The sequence below is a fragment of the Salmo trutta genome, chromosome 38 (assembly GCF_901001165.1).
Source record: "Salmo trutta chromosome 38, fSalTru1.1, whole genome shotgun sequence".
NCBI classification, from domain to species: Eukaryota; Metazoa; Chordata; class Actinopteri; order Salmoniformes; family Salmonidae; genus Salmo; species Salmo trutta.
The window spans coordinates 19916817-19939535 of record NC_042994.1 but is presented as its reverse complement, the minus strand read 5'-3'; the positions used below and the strand labels follow the sequence as shown (position 1 = coordinate 19939535).

Below are 22719 nucleotides of genomic sequence, written 5' to 3'. Positions count from 1 at the left end.
CTCGTGGACCTGTTGTGTGTGGCTCTGATCGCCATCAGTACCAGTGGGAGTTTGAGGTCCCAATCTTAGGGTTTGGCTGCCACATATTTCCTCAGGATTCTGACAATTTCTACCCTGCCGGAGCTCCTAGGGTGGTACGCAATGTGGAGTTTAGCTTTGACTCCCAGGAGCCGCCACAGTTCGGTCATTACAGCTGCTGAAAAGTGGGTTCCTCTATCGCTGTCCACGGTTTCTCCTGGCAGGCCAAAATGACTGAATACGTGGTTGAGCAAAAGAACGGCCGGGGTTTCCGCAGTGTCATTGGTTGCGGGCAGGCACTCCACCCACTTTGTGAATGCGCAAGTCACTGTGAGGAGATACTTGTTGCCTCTGGCCGACCTGGCAACTGGGGCGACCCAGACGATCTGGATCGAGCTCCAGGGGTAAAACACACCCTTGCGTTGCAGGGGTGCTCTGTGAAGTGACTTGGAGGGTTGAAACTGGCAGAAAACGAATTACCCCCTCATGTATTGTGCCTCGTTTTGTTCCATGTGAGGCCAGAGGGCCACCTGTCGCAATGTTCACATGTAGCCTTGACCCCCTATGGCCTCCACATGGCTCGTCATGGGCATGAGCTGGGCATGAGCTAGCATTATCCCCCTCTGTTTCTGAAACATAAACCAGTAGGTCATCTACAAGTGTTAGGTGCTGTTTAGTTGCGTACAGCGAACGCAAATCGTGTGAACCTGCCAAAGCCAGTTCGGACACTGGGTGATTGACAGGATCAGACAGGAAAGCCATCAACGTGGCGAGGACTCATCTTGGTGTTGCATTGCTACCAGGTCACCATTCAGGAATGAATGAGTTAGCAACACATTATGTTTGTGCGAAGACGTTTTCCGCCGTGCTACATGGCTACGTGTTACTGCAGTTACTGCAGCCATTCAAACCCGGTACGAGGGACCAATTACTGTTGATCTTAGCGTACTGGATGAGGCACTTTTAGTTGACCCGACTGACTACAAGCCAAAAGATTGGTCTGTCACCCGCTCTTGGACGGTGCCGGACAGTATCCTGACTGTTACCATGATCCTTGGTCTTATTTCCCTTGGCTTGTGCACCCACTACGTACAGAGGCGCACAAGTGCAATGGAAGACCTAATGAGGTCTTATACTAGGATCACCCTTGGAACGGAAACAATCCCGATTTTCGGAAAGTTGGCAATAGATCCTGAAACCCCATCAGGGGGTCCATCCACAGCATCCCTAGCCTCCTCTCCCGAATTCGCTTGGTCAGCCCTGTAATGTCCCCAGCGTAAGCTTTGTCATTCAGGGTGCCATGTCTTCAAGTGCCTTAACTACCCACCTTCAAGTCGGATCGCCCTAGATATGACATTAGAGACAATACCATGATAGTCATTTAGCCAAGACCTTGGACATATATAGAACATAGTCGAAATTAGATTAATAAGGTGTGGTAGCTATATTTTGTATATCTCTTGTTTATGTTTTTATTCATTTTGTTTAATTTCCTTTAACACTTAGGAAGTGATAGAGCCATAAACAAGTTCCCCAGTTAGAGCCACAACGCCGCTCATTTGGGGAAGAAATGTAATGATTTATTGCCTGAGTGTTGTGTGTTATTAACGTCTGCCCAAATTACTTCCTAGATCCACTAGCCGGGACAACCGGACGACGGGCCAGAACACAGAGCCACCGTTGGACCTCCCATGTCCATTCTAGTGGTGATCTGCAAATCCTACTAGGGTAAACCACCAGGGGGAGACTGCTACAATGATCCACAAACCAGGACATCCGTCATTCTTATGGTGGGTTGCAACATGCAGAATCCTTCCAAGTTTAACCCTCCAGAGGGGGATTGTCATGACTGGTCTGTTCAGGTCAGGTTACCGTGGACCACACTCCTACAAAAGAGGACAAAGGGATTTTGTTTGCTGCCTTAAGATTTACATTGGGCGTGAGGTGTCATAAAACCCCCCACCTACATACCTCTCGATCTCTCCCCCTCTGGCGGGTGTGAGAGATGTCTCTTGTAGGAGTGTGGTCCACGGTAACCTGACCCGAACAGTCCAGTCATGACAGCTGTCAGGCTCACCCAACAGCAGTGCCAGACTGGACAGTTAGATGTCAGCGTTGAACCACAGGTGGTCCGGGCGGCACTTACTGCCGGCCATATCTACAAAGGGGACAAGAACATCGCAGCCACACCGTATAATGCCTACCACACAGAGTATCTTCTCCTGAGTATTACTAACGAGCAAATGGCATACCCCATATTACACCTGACAGATAACAATGACTGTATAATCTTCTTTACCACATTCTCTCCCTGCCTAAAGTCCTGTATGAAAGAAAGAGGAGGCCACAGCATTATCAATGACCTTGATAGGGTCTTTCGTACTAGAGATCAAAACTATAAGGCCTTTAGGTTCCAGAAAGTCTGGCAACCTATGTGGGCGGGTGAAAACCAATCCCCCAAGGCAAAAAGTACTATGCTCCTTTAGTACAATACATAAGAAGTTCCCCCTATATCACTGTGCACAAAGCAAGGGTTATTATTGCAATGAGGTGAACACAGGTCGCTGTTTGGAGGGCTACAATGGCTGAGTGCTTTCCTTCAGGTCCAGTTGAGCCAATGAAGACTCCTGTATCTGTAGTGCAAAGAGAGGACTGTCAACCTGCCTCTCCCTTCATCCCTCTCTGTCTCTCACTGTCCCTCTTTGGCCTTTCCTCTGTATCTCTGTCCCTCAATGGGAGAATCTCCATTGGTTTTGCTCGACTCCTCGCGTCCTCACCTCCGTCCTCTCCTCGCCTCCTTTTGAAAAAGGTCAAAGGTGATCAAGGAGAGGAGGTGAGGAAAGGGAAAACTGGAAACAAATGTGCTTGAATGAAAAGACTCTCCACTAGCACGTCATCAGGCAAATTACATTTACAATGGAGTAATCCCCAAATACATGTGTTAATTATACGCATGCTTTTCTCAGAGAAAACAACTGATTCAAAGGGGGTGTGGCGGATTTTAAAACACTTTCGCGTTAACTGCCGGGAGGATACATCTGTGCTTAGGCTATGGAGGAGAGGAGGAAACTCCTCCGAATTGATACTTTCCTGCATATGGTGAACATTTTTTTGGTTTCCGGTTCACAGTGTAGAAGAGGACAGGAGTGGAGGAGAGGATGGACTTTTTCCCATTTGAGAATCCCCTTCCCTATCATTCTTTCTCTCTGTCCTTCCCTCCCTCTCCTTCTCTTTCTCCCCCTCTACATGTCCACCATTCAATAAACGACACTATTACGGGACCATTTCTCACTTCATTCCTGTGTTTTATTGTAGGTGGGTATGTAGTGATAAGAAAGGTGGATAAGAGAATAATAGATAAGACATAAGGTGATATGTCATGAGGATGTGATTTCATACACAGGCAGTGTAACAATGTTCTGGGAATAAAATATGAATATCACAAAGTATAACACATTTATGAAAATGATTTTCTGGCTAAATGAGACAAGAATAACCCAATCTTATCATATTTGAACAAGGTTATGACATTCATGACAGTAACCACATAAGATGCATTGAAAAACGTTAAGCTCCAGTATGACTGCTGTTGAGGCCTATCATTGTAGGGCACTATGTTATACTTATTTGGCTGTGACATTACATAAAACCCTTCTTCTCTGTGTCAAGTGCCCATTCCAAATCGACCCCAACATCTGTGAAGTTGTAGTGCTCTGGAGGACTATTTAGTTATAACACACAATATAATACTGTAGCTCAATGTGTAAGGATGAGATTCTCTCTGTATTGTTGGTAGGGTTGGACAGTATCCAGATTTTCATATCGTCATACCATTCTTCCTTCATACTGGTATATACGGTATTACCGGCTTGTTGCGCCCCCCCCAAAAAACACAAAAAAAAAACGCCATTGGGCGTCTATTACCAGAATGCTAACAAAATGTGCAGAAGTAATAGCGAATTTCAATGGAGGCTGCTTGCTAAATATGCTAACAAGCGAAACCAATTCATAGAGTCATAGTGGACAGAACAAGCAAGGTGGGCAGAGCCAAGAACGAGCTAGCCTAACCCAACCATGATGTTGCTGTCACTTTGACCTCTTTCTAGACACATCTACGCCACTCCAGTGGCTTCAATTGACGCCACATGTCCATGACTGTTTCAATATACTGACCGAGAATAATCTACACTGGATTTTAATCTTCAAATCAGGTGCTAGAGCTAGCTAGCTGGATGGAGCCTGTGATTGAATTTGTCCGACGGTCAAATGTGTCGTTGTAAACAGTGATACAATTCCAAAGGATTCCGGCCCGAATAATTAAATACCTAATACTGTACTTTGTGATTCATGGTATGAAATATGAGTGATTTAGCATTTTATTGTATTGCAAGAGTACATTTTGTGAGCCGTCCTGTCTGACCGTCCTCTCAGGAGAATGAGTTTGACACACGCATGCGCAGATTGATTGTAAAGCGGGCCTTGAATCATGTCGAGACACGGTCGAAACGGAGGAGGTAAACTAAATAGCATAACGGATTTTAACATCACAAAATAATGCACAAAAGGCTAACCTAACGCATGTTCAGTAGTAGACAAAATATATATTGACGTCAAACTCCGTATTCGTGAAGATAATCTCATGCTTGGTTAACTAGCTAGCTACATTAGGCGTATTTAGCTTTCCTAGCACACCCGATTCGCTAATCAATTGCTTTATTATGTAGCTATTTTTCGCTCGAAATGTTTTAATGGGGGCAATCTGCAGTTGCTACATCCATTTGAGGACCTATAAATGAATGAAATGTGCCCATTGTTGAATTGATTCTTGAAGAATTTAAAGGTGCAATATGCAGATCGCTGCGCAATTTCCTGTTTGCTAAAATTCTAATAATTTACTTAATTTCAGTTTGTGACAAAACAAGCAGTCATTGTGTAGAGAACCATTGTACCATCTAAACCGCTGTGAAATATATTTTCCATAACAAAAAGTAACATATTGCAGCTTAAATGCCTCATGACCATAGTTCAACTGTTGTACCCCATCAGAACTCAAAATATAAGCATGTTTTACTCCAATGTTTGCCAACAATGTAAATGTTAACAAACACTAGATATAAAGCCTCAAAACATGGTTAAAACTATACATTTGATATCATAGATGGTCATTCCTTATATCCATTGCTCTATGGATCTGAGCTTGGTTACATTTCTCCAGCCCCATCCCTCAGCTTTTTAACAAAACAGTGGCGGGGATCACTTTGTTTCAACTGCACTGTGATAGCTCTGGTTCACAGTCTGAGATTAATGCCATACATTTGTTTGGAAAATGTCCTCTCACAAGCCAGAATGTTGAATGACTTACTTAACAGGTTGTCTGTAAGAATATGAGACATATTCCCAGGAAAGTATACTTCAATGAACTGGTAGTGTGTTCAGATTTCTATCACCTGAGCATGCGCAGAGCCATGTAAACGTGCACGAGCAAGCGTCTCTTGTGCACGTGCTTCAAATGATCGAAATCTGAACACGCTACCAGGGCTTTGAAAAGTTTATGTAATTATACTTCCTGTCGATATAATGTTTCACATTCCTACCTGCAAAAGGACCAACCACAATGGACAACCGGTAAAGTGAGTCAAAATATCATTTCATCTGTGTCACAGCCGGCCGTGACCAGGAGACCCATGAGGCAGCGCACAATTATCCCAGCGTCGTCCGGGTTAGGGGAGGGTTTGGCCTGCCGGGATTTCGTTGTCCCATCGTGCTCTAGCAACTCCTTGTGGCGGGCCGGGTGGCTGTAAGCTGACCAAGGTCGCCAGTTGGACGGTGTTTCTTGGATATCACGAAATTGGGGAGAAAAAAGGGGTAAAAGTACGTAAAACAAAAAAAATCATTTTATTCAACATTTTGGCTTGTAGAGGTCGTGAGAGGAAACTTTCCTGATCCAAACACATATTTCTGCCTGACGTATAATTCAATGCCGGGTCTTCAGGCTAAACTGCTTCAGGCTAAACTGCTTAAGGTTGATTTTTTTTGCCTAATTTATCACATTTTCAGGCTTCAAATATTTGCTCAAGTGTGATTTAAGTGATACGTAATTGCAGTAAATCACTACATGCAGCTCATTGTTATGTGGAAAAGCACACAATATTATGTTCATATGCCTGACACATAATTTAATTTAGACCATAGCATGAGGAACTGCCTCAGGCCAACTATGCTAATCGTTCACTGACCTAAATACATGGGATGCCTTGAGAGGACCGCATTTCAATGCAATTTCTACATTTGTGCAGTTACTTTTGATACTGAGCTTAGGGGAGTGGGAAATCAAAGTCCTCTCAGAACAGAATCAGTGAGTTGCAGCAGTGGTGGCACCTCTTTCTATTTTTCCTTTGCAGACGCTAAGGTTTACGTCGGTAACCTGGGCACTGGTGCAGGGAAAGGAGAGCTAGAGCGGGCGTTTGGGTATTACGGACCCTTGAGAACAGTGTGGATTGCTAGGAACCCACCAGGGTTTGCCTTTGTGGAGTTTGAAGACACCCGGGATGCAGAAGATGCGGTCCGTGGCCTTGACGGCAAGTAAGTGGTACCTCAAGACTCCAGACTTCGCCCCCAAGTTTAGCCTACTCTCCAAGACCTACAAGCTGAAAGGGCTCAGAGGGCACCAGTGTTGTTGACGTTTGCCAGTCAATAATGTAATTTGCTCTTTGCCAATATTGATGCATTTTATTGGTTTAGGGACATCTATCAGTAGACAGTAAGCAGGTAGCTGGTATGCTCTTGTTACTCATTTGCTGCTATCCAGATGAATCACTTTAGGCATGTTCCTAAATGCTTGTTAAGCTTTAGATGGGTTTCCTCATGTCCTCTTTTTAAAGTAAACTATGCCATTGTGCAATTTGCTTACTGTTGAACTGACTGTCTTTCAGGTTAATTTCTGGATCTCGAGTTCGAGTTGAATTATCTACAGGGATGCCGCGGCGATCTCGGTACGAGCGTGCGCCCACCAACCGGCCCTTTGACTCCAACGACAAGTGCTATGAGTGTGGTGAGCGGGGGCACTATGCCTACGACTGCCACCGCTACAGTCGACGCAGGAGGAGCAGGTAAGCCTCCATAACCAATGCATCAGATTTAGCTTGTTTTGGTCTTTTTTCTTATTTTGGTAGTTGTCGCTTATTTTCCATTGTCTTGATTTTTCAGTGTCTTATGTAGATAAAAAAAAAAGTAAAGATGATTATTATACAATCTTGACAAACTGCCTGTGTCTAGGCTACCTGTTGTTGTTGCTACTTTTTTCTCCGTCTGTCACTTAATCCCTTTTACAATATGGAAATACTTCTGAACTGTTATGTGGGATTTTTTTTGTTAACAACTCACCTGGTCAAAACATTTCAGGTTTCGTCGTTTGATTCAGAGTGTCACGATCCTTAACGATTTCATGAGGCATCTAGCAAATTCCACACTTTTGATCCTTCTATGACCATGGGGTTGATCGATCAGCCAGACCTCCCCTTCTCAAGCAACTGCCACATCTAGCTGCACCTTAAAGATTTCATAGAGGGCTGACAATGCACCAGATGATTTGGTTATCAATTTGGGCCTGGGGTTTTGTAAAGAGGACAACCTGGTAGACCATGGTCCCGTCTAGAAAAATCTCCTTGCATCTATCAAGTCTCAATCAAGCGATTTGGCTGTCAATACGACCATCATCGTTAGAAATCGAAGAACACGACTAGATGCAGAGGTCGGCTGATAGATACTTCTAGATCGCCTAGATCTGCTCGAACCTTGGTCCAAAGTGGGTCAACCGGGCAAACTTGCAAGGTTTATTTCAAGTACCAATTAATGTGTTTTTATCTCCAATGTAATGTATGACTTGACAATAACATTCCTCTCTTCCACTCTTTACTAGAGAACTGAAAGGCCTGCTTTAAGCAGGATACGTTAGCTCCATGAACAGCTATGTCTATATAGTGACTCCTACTACCAGTACCATTGCACGTGTAATGTTAAATCTAATGTAATCCCCCCCCCCTTTTTGTGTGTTGATTTGAGCCAGTGTCAGTGGACTTAGGGTGATTGTTGTTGTCAGTGGTCAGGTTAGAAATAAAAACAGACTAAGGCAGTCTTATGTGGGGCTTTGCGGGGCCTGCTCTGAACTGTCGTTCTTTCCCTCCCTCCCCCTCGTTTGGATGTGGTTTAGGTCCCGGTCTCACTCCAGGTCCGGTGGGAGGAGGTACTCTCGCTCTCGCAGCCGGGATCGTGGCAGGAGGTGAGCGCTCTTATGTATAGTCCTTTCTTGTTCCAAAGGCGCTGTTGTCCAACTTCCTCAATCATCGATGGAGTTCCTCAGGGGTCTATTCTTGGTCCTCTTTTTTCATAACACTTATGATGAAATAAAAATGATTGTACAGTGCGTTCGGAAAGTATTCAGACCCCTTGACATTTTCGACATTTTGGTACATTACAACCTTACTCGAAAATGTATTTCAAAATAATAATAATCTCCCTCATCCATCTACACACAATACCCCATAGAGACAAAGCAAAAACAGGTTTTTAGAAATGTTGCAAATGTAAAAGAAATATATATATAAAATAATATTTACATAAGTATTCAGACCCTTTACTCAGTACTTTGTTGAAGCATCTTTGGCAGTGATTACAGCCTCGTCTTCTTGGCTATGATGCTACAAGCTTGGCACACCTGTATTTGAGGAGTTTCTCGCATTCTTCTCTGCATATCCTCTCAAGCTCTGTCAGGTTGGATGGGGAGCGTCACTGCACAGCTATTTTCAGGTCTCCAGAGATGTTTGATCGCGTTCAAGTGGTGCCTCTGGCTGAGCCACTCAAGGACATTCAGAGACTTGTTGCGTAGCCACTCCTGCGTTGTCTTGGCTGTGTGCTTAGGGTCATTGTCCTGTTGGAAGGTGAACCTTCGCCCCAGTCTTAAGGTCTTGAGCGCTCTGGAGCATATTTTCATCAATGATCTCTCTGTACTTTGTTCCGTTCATCTTTCCCTTGATCCTGACTAGTCTCCCAGTCCCGGCCGCTTAAAAACATCCCCACAGCATGATGCTGCCACCACCTTGCTTCCCCGTAGGGATGAAGGCCTCATTGGGGTAGTGTTGCAGAGATGCTTGTCCTTCTGGAAGGATTTCCTCATCTCCACAGCGAAACTTTGGAGCTTAGTCAGAGTGACCATTGGGTTCTTGGTCACCTCCCTGACCAAGGCCCTTCTCCCCGATTGCTCAGTGTGGCCGGGCGGCCAGCTCTAAGAAGAGTTTGGTGGTTCCAAACTTCTTTCATTTAAGAATGATGGAGGCCACTGTGTTCTTGGGGACCTTCACTGCTGCAGAAGGTTTTTGGTACCCCAGATTTGTGCCTTGACACAATCCTGTCTCGGAGCTCTACGGACAATTCCTTCGACCTCATGGCTTGGTTTTGGCTCTAACATGCACTGTCAACTGTGGGACGTTATATAGACAGATGGGTGCCTTTCCAAATCATGTCCAATCCATTGAATTTACCACAGGAGGACTCCAATCAAGTTGTAGAAACATCTCAAGGCTGATCAATGGAAGCAGAATATTTCAACAAAGGAGCTGATCATGGACTTCAGCAGAGGGAGCACCCCATCCACATCGACGGGACCGCAGTAGAGAAGGTGGAAAGCTTCAAGTTCCTCGGTGTACACATCACTGACAAACTGAAATGGTCCACCCACACAGACAGTGTGGTGAACAAGGCGCAGCAGCGCCTCTTCAACCTCAGGAGGCTGAAGAAATGTGGCTTTGCACCTAAAACCCTCACAAACTTTTACAGATGCACAATTGAGAGCATCCTGTCGGGCTGGTTCACCGCCTGGTACGGCAACTGCACCACCCGCAACTGCAGGGCTCTCCAGAGGGTGGTACGGTTGCCCAACGCAGCAAACTACCTGCCCTCCAGGACACCTACAGCACCCGATGTCACAGGAAGGCCAAAAATATCATCAAGGACAACAACCACCCGAGCCACTGCCTGCTCACCCCGCTATCATCCAGGAGGCGAGATCAGTACAGGTGCATCAAAGCTGGACCGAGAGACTGAAAAACAGCTTCTATCTCAAGGCCATCAGACTGTTAAATAGCCATCACTAGCACATTAGAGGCTGCTGCCTATATACATAGACTTAAATCATCACTGGCCACTTTAATAATGGAACACTAGTCACTTTAATAATGTTTACATATTTTGTATTACTCATCTCATGTATATACCGTATTATATCCTATTACACTATATCTTAGACTATACCGCTCTGACATTGCTCGCCCAAATATTTATATATTTTTAGTTCCATTCCTTTAATTTAGATTTGTGTGTATTGTTGTGAAATTGTTAGGTTAGGGCTGCCCAACACTCTTCCTGGAGATCTACCATCCTGTGGGTTTTCAGTTCAACCTTAATACCCTGACTACACTGCTCGCATGCGTGAGCGTTGCAAAATAAATGTAGAAATCTATATTATTCAATTATTGCGGCAACGTGCATCTGTGTTGCTAAGGGCTAAAATAGAAGTCAGTTCTATTTGTGACGCAGATCGCGCTGCAATTCCTGCCTCTCCCATCTTCTCATTGGTTTATAGAAGCAGATACCCACATTTACGTCATTTAACAGATGCTCTTATCCAGAGCGACTTACAAATTGGTGCATTCACCTTATGATATCCATTGGAACAACCACTTTACAATAGTACATCTATATATTTTTTTGGGGGGAGGGTGGGGGGGGTTAGAAGGATTACTTTATCCTATCCCAGGTATTCCTTAAAGAGGTGGGGTTTCAGGTGTCTACGGAAGGTGGTGATTGACTCCGCTGTCCTGGCGTCGTGAGGGAGCTTGTTCCACCATTGGGGTGCCAGAGCAGCGAACAGTTTTGACTGGGCTGAGCGGGAACTGTGCTTCCGCAGAGGTAGGGAGGCGAGCAGGCCAGAGGTGGATGAACGCAGTGCCCTTCTTTGGGTGTAGGGACTGATCAGAGCCTGAAGGTATGGAGGTGCCATTCCCCTCACAGCTCCGTAGGCAAGCACCATGGTCTTGTAGCAGATGCAAGCTTCAACTGGAAGCCAGTGGAGTGTGCAGAGGAGCGGAGTGACGTGAGAGAACTTGGGAAGGTTGAACACCAGACGGGCTGTGGGGTTCTGGATGAGTTGTAGGGGTTTAATGGCACAGGCAGGGAGCCCCGCCAACAGCGAGTTGCAGTAATCCAGACGGGAGATGACAAGTGCCTGGATTAGGACCTGCGCCGCTTCCTGTGTAAGGCAGGGTCATACTCTGCGAATGTTGTAGAGCATGAACCTACAGGATCGGGTCACCGCCTTGATGTTAGCGGAGAACGACAGGGTGTTGTCCAGGGTCACGCCAAGGCTCTTAGCACTCTGGGAGGAGGACACAAGGGAGTTGTCAACCGTGATGGCGAGATCATGGAACGGGCAGTCCTTCCCCGGGCGGAAGAGCAGCTCCGTCTTGCCGAGGTTCAGCTTGAGGTGGTGATCCGTCATCCACACTGATATGTCTGCCAGACATGCAGAGATGCGATTCGCCACCTGGTTATCAGAAGGGGGAAAGAAGAAGATTAATTGTGTGTCGTCTGCGTAGCAATGATAGGAGAGACCATGTGAGGATATGACAGAGCCAACTGACTTAGTGTATAGCGAGAATAGGAGAGGGCCTAGAACTGAGCCCTGGGGGACACCAGTGGTGAGAGCACGTGGTGCGGAGACGGATTCTCTCCACGCCACCTGGTAGGAGCGACCTGTCAGGTAGGACGCAATCCAAGTGTGAGCCGCGCCAGAGATGCCCAACTCGGAGAGGGTGGAGAGGAGGATCTGATGGTTCACAGTATCAAAGGCAGCAGATAGGTCTAGAAGGATGAGAGCAGAGGAGAGAGAGTTAGCTTTAGCAGTGCGGAGAGCCTCCGTGACACAGAGAAGAGCAGTCTCAGTTGAATGACCAGTCTTGAAACCTGACTGATTTGGATCAAGAAGGTCATTCTGAGAGAGATAGCAAGAGAGCTGGCCAAGGACGGCATGCTCAGAGTTTTTTGGAGAGAAAAGAAAGAAGAGATACTGGTCTGTAGTTGTTGACATCAGAGGGATCGAGTGTAGGTTTTTTGAGAAGGGGTGCAACTCTCCCTCTCTTGAAGACGGAAGGGACGTAGCCAGTGGTCAAGGATGAGTTGATGAGCGAGGTGAGGTAGGGGAGAAGATCTTCGGAAATGGTCTGGAGAAGAGAGGAGGGGATAGGGTCAAGCGGGCAGGTTGTTGGGCGGCCGGCCGTAACAAGTCGCAAGATTTCATCTGGAGAGAGGGGAGAAAGAGGTCAAAGCATAGGGTAGGGCAATGTGAGCAGGACCAGCGGTGTCGTTTGACTTAACAAACGAGGATCGGATGTCGTCAACCTTCTTTTCAAAATGGTTGACGAAGTCATCCGCAGAGAGGGAGGAGGGGGGGAGGGGGAAGAGGATTCAGGAGGGAGGAGAAGGTGGCAAAGAGCTTCCTAGGGTTAGAGGCAGATGCTTGGAATTTAGAGTGGTAGAAAGTGGCTTTAGCAGCAGAAACAGAGGAGGAAAATGTGGAGAGAAGGGAGTGAAAAGATGCCAGGTCCGCAGGGAGGCTAGTTTTCCTCCATTTCCGCTCGGCTGCCCGGAGCCCTGTTCTGTGAGCTCGCAATGAGTCGTCAAGCAACGGAGCAGGAGGGGAGGACCGAGCCGGCCGGGAGGATAGGGGACATAGAGAGTCAAAGGATGCAGAAAGGGAGGAGAGGAGGGTTGAGGAGGCAGAATCAGGAGATTGGTTGGAGAAGGATTGAGCAGAGGGAAGAGATGATAGGATGGAAGAAGAGAGAGTAGCAGGAGAGAGAGAGCGAAGGTTGCGACGGCGCAATACCATCTGAGTAGGGGCAGAGTGAGTAGTGTTGGAGGAGAGCGAGAGGGGAAAGGATACAAGGTCGTGGTCGGAGACTTGGAGGGGAGTTGCAGTGAGATTAGTAGAAGAACAGCATCTAGTAAAGATGAGGTCAAGCGTATTGCCTGCCTTGTGAGTAGGGGGGGACGGTGAGAGGGTGAGGTCAAAAGAGGAGAGGAGTGGAAAGGAGGAGGCAGAGAGAACGTAGGGAGGTTAAAGTCACCCAGAATTGTGAGGGGTGAGCCATCCTCAGGAAAGGAACTTATCAAGGCGTCAAGCTCATTGATGAACTCTCCAAGGGAACCTGGAGGGCGATAAATGATAAGGATGTTAAGCTTGAATGGGCTAGTGACTGTGACAGCATGGAATTCAAAGGAGGAGATAGACAGATGGGTCAGGGGAGAAAGAGAGAATGTCCACTTGGGAGAGATGAGGATTCCAGTGCCACCACCCCGCTGACCAGATGCTCTCGTATGCGAGAACACGTGGTCAGACGAGGAGAGAGCAGTAGGAGTAGCAGTGTTTTCTGTGGTAATCCATGTTTCCGTCAGCGCCAAGAAGTCGAGGGACTGGAGGGTAGCATAGGCTGAGATGAACTCTGCCTTGTTGGCCGCAGACCGGCAGTTCCAGAGGCTGTCAGAGACCTGGAACTCCACGTGGGTCGTGCGCGCTGGGACCACCAGGTTAGAGTGGCAGCGGCCATGCGGTGTGAAGCGTTTGTGTGGCCTGTGCAGAGAGGAGAGAACAGGGATAGACAGACACATAGTTGACAGGCTACAGGAGAGGCTACGCTAATGCAAAGGAGATTGGAATGAAAATTAACTAAACAACTGGGGAAGCGAGAGAGCAGGGCCTCCCTCACTAACCATTCACTGAAACACTCAAATATAACTTTTACAACTTCCACTTTCGAAATTATAATTGATGTAAACTACAGTGGTTCAATGTTTCCAGGAATAGGCTCAAACTTAGTTTATTCAGCTAGATAACTTGGTACAGTATTCTTCTGTGAAGCCCACCCAGTGCACCGTATCCTATGACGCCGTAGCTAACTAGCATGCTAGCATCCATTAACACACGGTTAGCACCAATACTTGGTTACAACAAACTACCAATGGATCATTCGTGTCCGTGTCTAGTTCCTTTCATAACTCAGAAGTAATTAAACGTTGGCTAGCTAACACAAAGTCAGTCCTGCTAGCTACACAAGTGGACTACACATCTCGAATGTTCAGAAAGTTAAGCTTACGTTGCAAAAATCTTATTGACTAAAAATGATACAGTACTGCTAGCTGGTAGAGTTGGCGTGCCATCTCCTCATTGGTTATACCCACGTGGTTGACTGAAAGACGAACAAGGTCAGTGGCGGTAATGCACCTAATTTATAAAGTATAAATATAATATAAAGTCAAGAGAAGAAAAAGCCTAGAAGGAGGAGAGATGACTAGAAACGATTCGGTTGACCGTTTTATGTGTGTATTAATTGTCGGAGTAGAGGACCTTGTGCATTTCAGGTAAAATAACTATTAATAACAACAATATTTAGTTAGCTAGCAACAGAAAGCTAGCTAAATAGGACAAATTAGCTAAATGGCTAAATTGCCATAATTGTTTAATGCTTTTCGACCTGTCCCAAAATTAATGTCATTGGTTGAGTTTGTTTTGATATTTTAACCTGCGTGTCGTGATCGCGTTTGGTGTGGGGGGACAAAATAAATGTATGCACGATGGCGCACACGCGCAGCCGGTTTGGGTTCCGTGTAATTTAACACACCTGGTTCTACTTATTAGCTGCTCAAGAAGACCTTAACTAGCTGAATCAGATAAGCTAAATTCGTTTTGGACTGAAAACCTACAGGACAGTAGATCACCAGGAAGAGGGTTGGGCAGCCCTGTGTTAGATATTACTTGTTAGATATTACCGCACTGTTGGAGCTAGAAACACAAGCATTTCGCTACACCTGCAATAACATCTGTTAAACACGTGTATGTGACAAATACAATTGGATTTTATTTATTTACCCGAGTTCAATTTTGAGTCTCATAGCAAAGGGTCTGAATACTTATGTAAATAGGTTTTTCTATATAATTTTGGCAATTTCTAAAAACCTGTTTTCGCTTTGTCATTATGGGGTATTGTGTTGATGAGGAAAATGTTTTATTTCATTTTTTTTTTTTTTAAATAAGGCTGTAACGAAACAAAATGTGGGAAATTGGAAGGGGTCTGAATACTTTCCAAATGCACTGTATATACACTGAGTGTACAAAACATTAGGGACTTTTTCCTAATATTCTGTTGCATCCCCTTTTTCCCTTAGAACAGCCTCAATTCGTCAGGGCATGGCGTCTACAAGGTGTCAAGTGTTCCACAGGGATGCTGGGCCATGTTGATTCCAATGTTTCCCATGGTTGTGTCAAGTTCTCTGGATGTCCTTTGGGTGGTGGATCCCCCCCTTCATCTCTACACTGATTTGAAGTGGATTTAACAAGTGACATCAATAAGGGATCATAGCTTTCACCTGGTCAGTCTGTCACGGTTCTCCAACCCTGTTCCTGGAGAGCTACCTACCTGTAGGTTTTTGCTCCAACCCCAGTTGTAACTAACCTGATTCAGCTGCTCAACCAGCTAATTATTAGAATCAGGTGTGCTAGATTAGGGTTGGTGTGTAAACCTACAGGACGGTAGCTCTCCAGGAACAGGGGTTGAAGAGCCCTGTGTTGTCATGGAAAGAGCAGGTGTTCCTAATGTTTTGTACACTCAGTGTAGAGTAAATTGTCATTACACTGTTATGCTTTACACAACTCCATATACATACATACATTCACCACATAAACATGTACAGATTTGTATGTGTTACGGTAGTACGATCGAGTAGTTGATCAGGAATGGCAATGCAGAGTTTACCGGGTATGAATGTATATTAGCTAACAGCTTTGATATCTATGTTCTAGATCAAGATCCTTCTCTCCACGCCGCTCTCGTTCTCCTAGAAGATCTAGAGCCCTTACCCCCAAGAGATCAAGGTAAATTGTAGAAAAATGGACTTGCTTGCATTATTTAAAGATCCCACATTGTGTATAAATAAATTAAGTTTAAATAAATATAAAAATAACATTTGTTCTCTTATTTATTAAATGATGGGTGTTGATAATTTTCCCCCCTCATTTCTTTTTAGATCTCGATCAAAGTACAGATCAAGGTCTAGGTCACTTTCTCGTGCAAAGACCAGGTGAGAAATATAACTATTATAGCTCTGATCAGCGTTTCGTTGCTGTTGTCAACAATGCAGCTACATAAATTGAGTAATTAACACTTAATGCAGCAGTTTGTGTCAATCCCCAAAGATTGTCACTACCGCAACAAAATGCAATTTTGTGTTGGTGTTGACCGTTTCGGGCATTACAATTTAGACATTTGTCCCCTTGATATATTACGTCACTGACTTAAGAGACTAAAGCAGGTGTCAAACTCATTCTATGGAGGGCATGGTGTCTGTGGGTTTTCCCTTTTTAAATGAAGAGAGAGACAAACCAGGTGAGGAGAGTTCCTTACTACATTGAACAAAAATGTGAACATAAGTGTTTGTCCCATGTTTCATGAGCTGAAATAAAAGATCCCAGAAATGTTCCACAAAAAGCTTATTTCTCTCAAATTTTGTGCACAAATTTGTTTACATTCCTGTTAGTGAGCATTAATAGTTTGCCAAGATAATCCATCCACCTGACAGATGTGGCATATCAAGAACCGGATTAAATGGAAAGGGAGACAAATATATCTTTGCTTTCCATTTATTACTTAAAGAACACTTAAAGCAAGGAACTTTTCAATGTTTAAATAAAATATTAAAATAAAATATTCAATACTTAATTGTTAAATTAAAATGCAAATCAGGCATGATACCTTCTTCCTTTTGTTAGGTTCATATTTTTGATAGTAAATGACTCGCGGACACTAGAGAATCTTAACCAAGTTTAATTCTTCCCAAAGGTTCTGTACAGCTGTATTCAGACAGCAAGACATTTCTCACCATCACAGTTATATATATATCCCACTTAAGACACTCCTTCTCTCCAATCCTCTCCAAAAGGGTAACAGGATACCAAACCCTTATTAATCCCTTAAGGGGATCTGACCTCACCTTCTGACCTTACATAATCCACAGATGTCCATCTGTCTTTCCTGTATCAACACGGTGCTCTCCTCCCGTCCCCAACACATTCCAAATCCACTTTGTCTTTCTACAGATCTCACTCCTTAATATACTATGCGTCTAATCTATCATGTCTTTAACATCTCAATGTTCAAAATGTCGAATCCAACACTTTGAACAATACTGAATGAAAAAATTGCCTGTCCACATCATCAAAAGAAAGTTAAGAAAGCAAAGCAGACCTGAGCTTATAACTTCAAATTATTTTTCAAAAAGATGAGGATGTCTACATTTGCAGTCACTATTACCCCTGCCGTGGAGAACACCCTCTCGCTAGGAACTACAGTGCCAGGCACAGCCAGGTAGTGTCTTGCCATCATGGCAATGTGAGGGTATTTACACTCATTGCTTTTCCACCATGTCAGTGGATAGGATGCCTCCTCCTCTTTGATGGTGTTGGCAAACGTCTTGCCTGTGTCCTTGCTCGCAAAGGTCTCCCCGAAAAGCTCCTTCATGGCCAAATGATTTTGTGGAGGAGATGCCTCTGAGTCTGCTCCTGTCAGCTCTGTGGCTTGACCCTGCAGAAAAAATGACTTGATCTATTAAACAAATGATTTATATTCGTATTTCATAGAACTGTAATTGTGTCAATAACATTTAATAAAAGCCATTATTATACCAAATCAAAAATTGATGATTCTAATAGCATAGACTAAGATTAGACTGCAGTATATTTATTATTTAAGTAATTCATTTTTATTTTTACCTCTTCAGTGGCCACAATCTCAGTGGTGAGATCACTGTATGTCCTCCGGTGCAGGGCAGGGTCTTGGTGAGACAGGGACTTGAACCTTGCATCCAGTGCAGTAGATCTATGAAGGTATACATTAGGGGGGTATCTGGGGATCAGGTCCTCTCAAATAGCAGCCTTGACATCTCTTGTGATGGTGCTCTCTTCCTCACTTGGGGCCATGGATTGTATAATCCTTGTTTTCAGAGGTAGGATCATGGACACAGACAGTGCAGTTTCAGTGCTCAATTTTGATATTTTCCTGTTCATAAAGATCTGGCACGATCTTCATACTGAAGTGGGCGCGCGAGTGGATTTCGTAGAGTGGCTGAAGCACTTTCACCATATTTTGAAACCCTTTGTTTTCCACAACAGAGTATGGCCTCATGTCTGCAGCGATACGTATCCCAATAGATTTGGTGATGGCTTTAACCTGGTCTGATTCTGCAGCAAAGGGCTGCTTAAATGCCGCGGTGAGAAGTTGTTGTCTCTTGGCTGAGGTGGCTCCCGTCACTGACACACCAGGGTGATGACGCTTTAAATGTGTGATCACGCTCGATGTACATTTACATTACATTTAAGTCATTTAGCAGACGCTCTTATCCAGAGCGACTTACAAATTGGATGTATTTCCATGATCATACGGCTTTCTTGTGGCACAATGCCTATACACCGTAATGGTGTTGTCCACCACCCTTCTTCTGTCATATTTGACAGGGAAGCCAAAATGCTCCCATACATGAGACTTAAATGAAGCGGAAGGCTTTTCCAGTTCTTCAGCTCCTTCGCTAGACATGGCTGTCACTGCTCCTTTTTCTTTGCTTTTTGCAACGCGAGCATCCAGGCTTGATTCGTTGGGATTCAACATGCCCCATTCACATGAACAGTACACACAACTGCTTTAAAAAAAATAATCAAATCAACCTTCAGGCTTCAGAGTAAAACACAGCACGCATTTGTCTTTATCTTTTCACTGCAACTCTGCATCGAGATTTAGGGAATTATTACTTTAAAAAGTAACAGCGGCAGTTAAACTGTATTTCACACTATGATGGTTAAACTTTGCAATTGATCCGCGGTTCACATGCATGCCGAACTGTGGGGGGTGATCCGTATGGATCACGGATCAACTACGGTCCATTACACCACTAATCATTACACAGGTGCACCTTGTGCTGTGGACAATAAAATGCCACTCAAAAATGTGCAGTTTTGTCACACAACACAATGCCACAGATATCTCAAATTTTGAGGGAGCGTGCAATTGGCATGCTGACTTCAGGAATGTTCACCAGAGCTGTTCCCAGAGAATTGAATGTTCATTTTTCTACCATAAGCCGCCTCCAACGTTGTTTAAGAGAATTTGGCAGTAGGTCCAACCGGCCTCACAGCCGCAGGCCACGTGTAACCAGGCCAGCCCAGAACCTCCACATCTGGCTTCTTCACTTGCGGGATCATCTGAGACCAGCCACCCAGACAGCTGATTAAACTGTGGGTTTGCACAACCAAAGAATTTCTGCACAAACTGTCTTAGAGAAGCTCATCTGCATGCAATTTGGTGTTGTAAACCAACTTCAGTGGGCAAATGCTCCTTATTCAAAGGTTATGGTATGGGCAATCATAAGCTATGGACAAAGGACACAATTGCATTTTATTGATGGCAATTTGAATACACTGAGATACCGTGATGAGATCCTGAGGCCCGTTGTCGTGCCATTCATCCACCACCATTACCTCATATTTCAGTATGATAATGCACGGCCCCATGTTTGGGATACTCTGGATCGACATGTACAACAGCGTGTTCCAGTTCCCGCCAATATCCAGCAACTTTGCACAGCCATTGAAGTGGAGTGTGACAATATTCCACAGGCCACCTTTTTATTTTTATTTAAGATATCTGTGACCAAGTGATGCATATCTGTATTCCCATGTGAAATCCATAGATTAGATTAGATTAGGAAATCCATAGACGAGTTTATTTCAATTGACTGATTTTCTTATATGAACTGTAACTCAGTAAAATCTTTGAAATTGTTTCATATTGATTTATATTTTTGTTCAGTGTAATTAGTGGCTTATTTCATCAATCATATACAAGGGAAGAGCGAAACCCCGCAGATACTCGGCTCTCCGTGGATTGAGTTGAAGTGAGGGCTAAAGCCTTGTTCACACTGCAGGCCTTAATGCTCAAATCAGTTTTGTTTTTCAAATGCGTTTTGTAATAGTGACTGTCGTACTTGTGACCAAATCGTACTTGCCCTTTGTGCTGTTGTCTGTGCCCAATAATGTTTGTACTATGTTTTGTGCTGCTACCATGTTGCTGCTTCCTCATGTTGTGTTACTACCATGCTGTGTTTTCATGTGTTGCTGCCATGCTGTTGTTGTCGTCTTAGGTCTCTCTTTATGTAGTGTTGTGGTGTCTCTCTTGTCGTGATGTGTGTTTTGTCCAATATTGTATTTTTTAATCCCAGCCCCCGTCCCCACAGGAGACCTTTTGCCTTTTGGTAGGCCGTCATTGTATATAAGAATTTGTTCTTAAGTGACTTGCCTGGTTAAATAAAAATAAATGTGTGTGTGTTCTGACAGCAGTCATTTGCTGTCATGGCTACACTGGTTGTCATAGTAACAACGGGTGTGTGCACGGTGGTGTAGGCTGATTGGTGGTGGTGCTCGTGCTTCCCATCACTCAGAAGTTTTGTAGAAAGCTAATGTGACAACAATGCCTGCCATGGACGTTTCCCAGTTGCTTTGAATGTTCAAAATCATACTGTAAGAACACTTTTAAAGCCTCAAATGATAAGATGATCCAACTTTCAAAGCTAGTCCTTTTTGGCTAGCCACTGCAGTCAACTAGCTAGCTAGGTAGCTGTTTAGCTTTCTAGCACATTCACTAATTTGTTTCTAAACAATTAACAAGCTAGTAAGCTACAGTGTCATGTTCTTGTCAAACTGTCAACAGAGGAGCTTGAGGGCAAATAAATCAGATTTGACCATTTAGACAAGTCACATGGCCAGCAATCAGATTGAAGGTGGTTTGAAATATGGCTTGAAATATCCGATTCCATGTAGCTTTTGAATGTTCATACTGCAGGAAAAGTAACAGAAGTGATCTTAAGGTGGAGATAAAAAATTAAAAAATGACATACACGAAAAAGGAACACTTTAAATCTAAAGAATCTGAATGCCTTGTATGTTTACTTCTTCAGGTCTGGTTCCCCCACGAGGAGGTATGCAGAAGTATTGAGTCTGACCCCAATTTTCTTCCCACCATTCTCCTCTCTAAACGAGCTGTGGAACAGTTTGACAATGCATGATAAGCAGCAAAATGAGACAATTAAAATGTTGTCCATCCATACAGTTTAAACGGTGTAGGTGCATGATGGTTCATTAAGTCAGACTACTTAAGCATTACAAATGAAAGGTAGACTCAGCAATAAATCAACATCAATTACATTCACATCTTTCAGTTCAATATGTGAAATATGTATTAAAAGGTTATTTGAATTGTATTCTTTAAATTCACCCAAATAATACATTTGCATGACAAACTTATATTAAATGCATGGTCCTTAAATACTTTGTTTGCTACCAGTTGCCATTGCCGAAGTCTTATAAGAATGAGCTCTAAAATTAAAATTATATTTTAAATCCCAGCTGTTCAAAATCTAAAGCTTCACCTCAAAAACTAAGGTGCATTTTTCCTCCCAGCTGAGGTAATGACTTTAACTTGGGTTTAATGCACAGCAAATAAAATAAACTAATTTCTCTTTTTCTCTCTTTCAGCCACTCTACCTCGAGGAGTCCTCGTCGAGGTGACAGCTCGGAGAGAGACGACTGAACTTTGACGTTTTTTCTTTTCTTTATGTAAGCATCTCTTGTGACTAAGTTCTTTGTTAACCCATTGTATTATTTGAAAATATGTAGCTTGTTAATTTCCTCTTGAGGCATATTACTGACATTTCAAAAAGAAGCAATGGGGACCCAGTTTGGAATGCTTTTGTGTTTGTGTTTTAGAAATAGTTGTTGGTTAATAAAGTATATTTGATTTAAAACTGTTTGGTGGTGTGTTGTCCATCTGGGCACAGTTGGTCTGTATATAGCACAACTCAATGAAATGGTTGATAAATAAAAGGTTTTTGATTGAATGATTGTGTTAACTCTACCTATAGAGGGCAAAGTTGCGCTTGCGAAATGTGCTCTTTGAATTTTGAACTCAGGATCATAGCACACTGTTCTTGTCTTATCCTTGATACCAAACTGCTACTAAACTCAGCAAAAAAAGAAACACCCCTTTTTCAGGACCCTGTCTTTCAAAGAAAATTCGTAAAAATCCAAATAACTTCACAGATCTTCATTGTAAAGGGTTTAGACAATGTTTGCCATGCTTGTTCAATGAACCATAAACAATTAATGAACATGCACCTGTGGAACGGTCATTAAGACACTAACAGCTTACAGATGGTAGGCAATTAAGGTCACAGTTATGAAAACTTAGGACACTAAAGAGGCCTTTCTACTGACTCTGAAAAACACCAAAAGAAAGATGCCCAGGGTCCCTGCTCATCTGCGTGAACGTGCCTTAGGCATGCTGCAAGGAGGCATGAGGACTGCAGATGTGGCCAGGGCAATAAATTGCAATGTCCCTACTGTGAGATGCCTAAGACAGCGATACAGGGAGACAGGACGGACAGCTGATCGTCCTCGCAGTAGCAGACCACGTGTAACAACACCTGCACAGGATCGGTACATCCGAACATCACACCTGCGGGACAGGTACAGGATGCCAACAACAACTGCCCGAG

At 44.0% G+C, this 22719-nt stretch overlaps 1 protein-coding gene across 2 annotated transcripts; it reads left to right on the top strand.

Annotated features, from left to right (window-relative positions):
* Positions 1-4463: 4463 nt before the first annotated feature.
* On the top strand, positions 4464-22062 carry LOC115177733 (serine/arginine-rich splicing factor 7). Of its 2 annotated transcripts, XM_029738670.1 has the most exons (8): positions 4464-4532; positions 6420-6600; positions 6951-7127; positions 8228-8296; positions 15926-15997; positions 16150-16203; positions 21124-21144; positions 21701-22062. In XM_029738670.1, the coding sequence occupies exons 1-8, from the start codon at positions 4505-4507 to the stop codon at positions 21753-21755; spliced, it is 657 nt and encodes a 218-aa protein (XP_029594530.1). In that variant the 5' UTR covers positions 4464-4504; the 3' UTR covers positions 21756-22062. The 2 variants fall into 2 exon arrangements, with proteins under 2 accessions (XP_029594530.1, XP_029594531.1); XM_029738671.1 differs by lacking the exon at positions 21124-21144.
* The last annotated feature ends 657 nt before the right edge of the window (positions 22063-22719 follow it).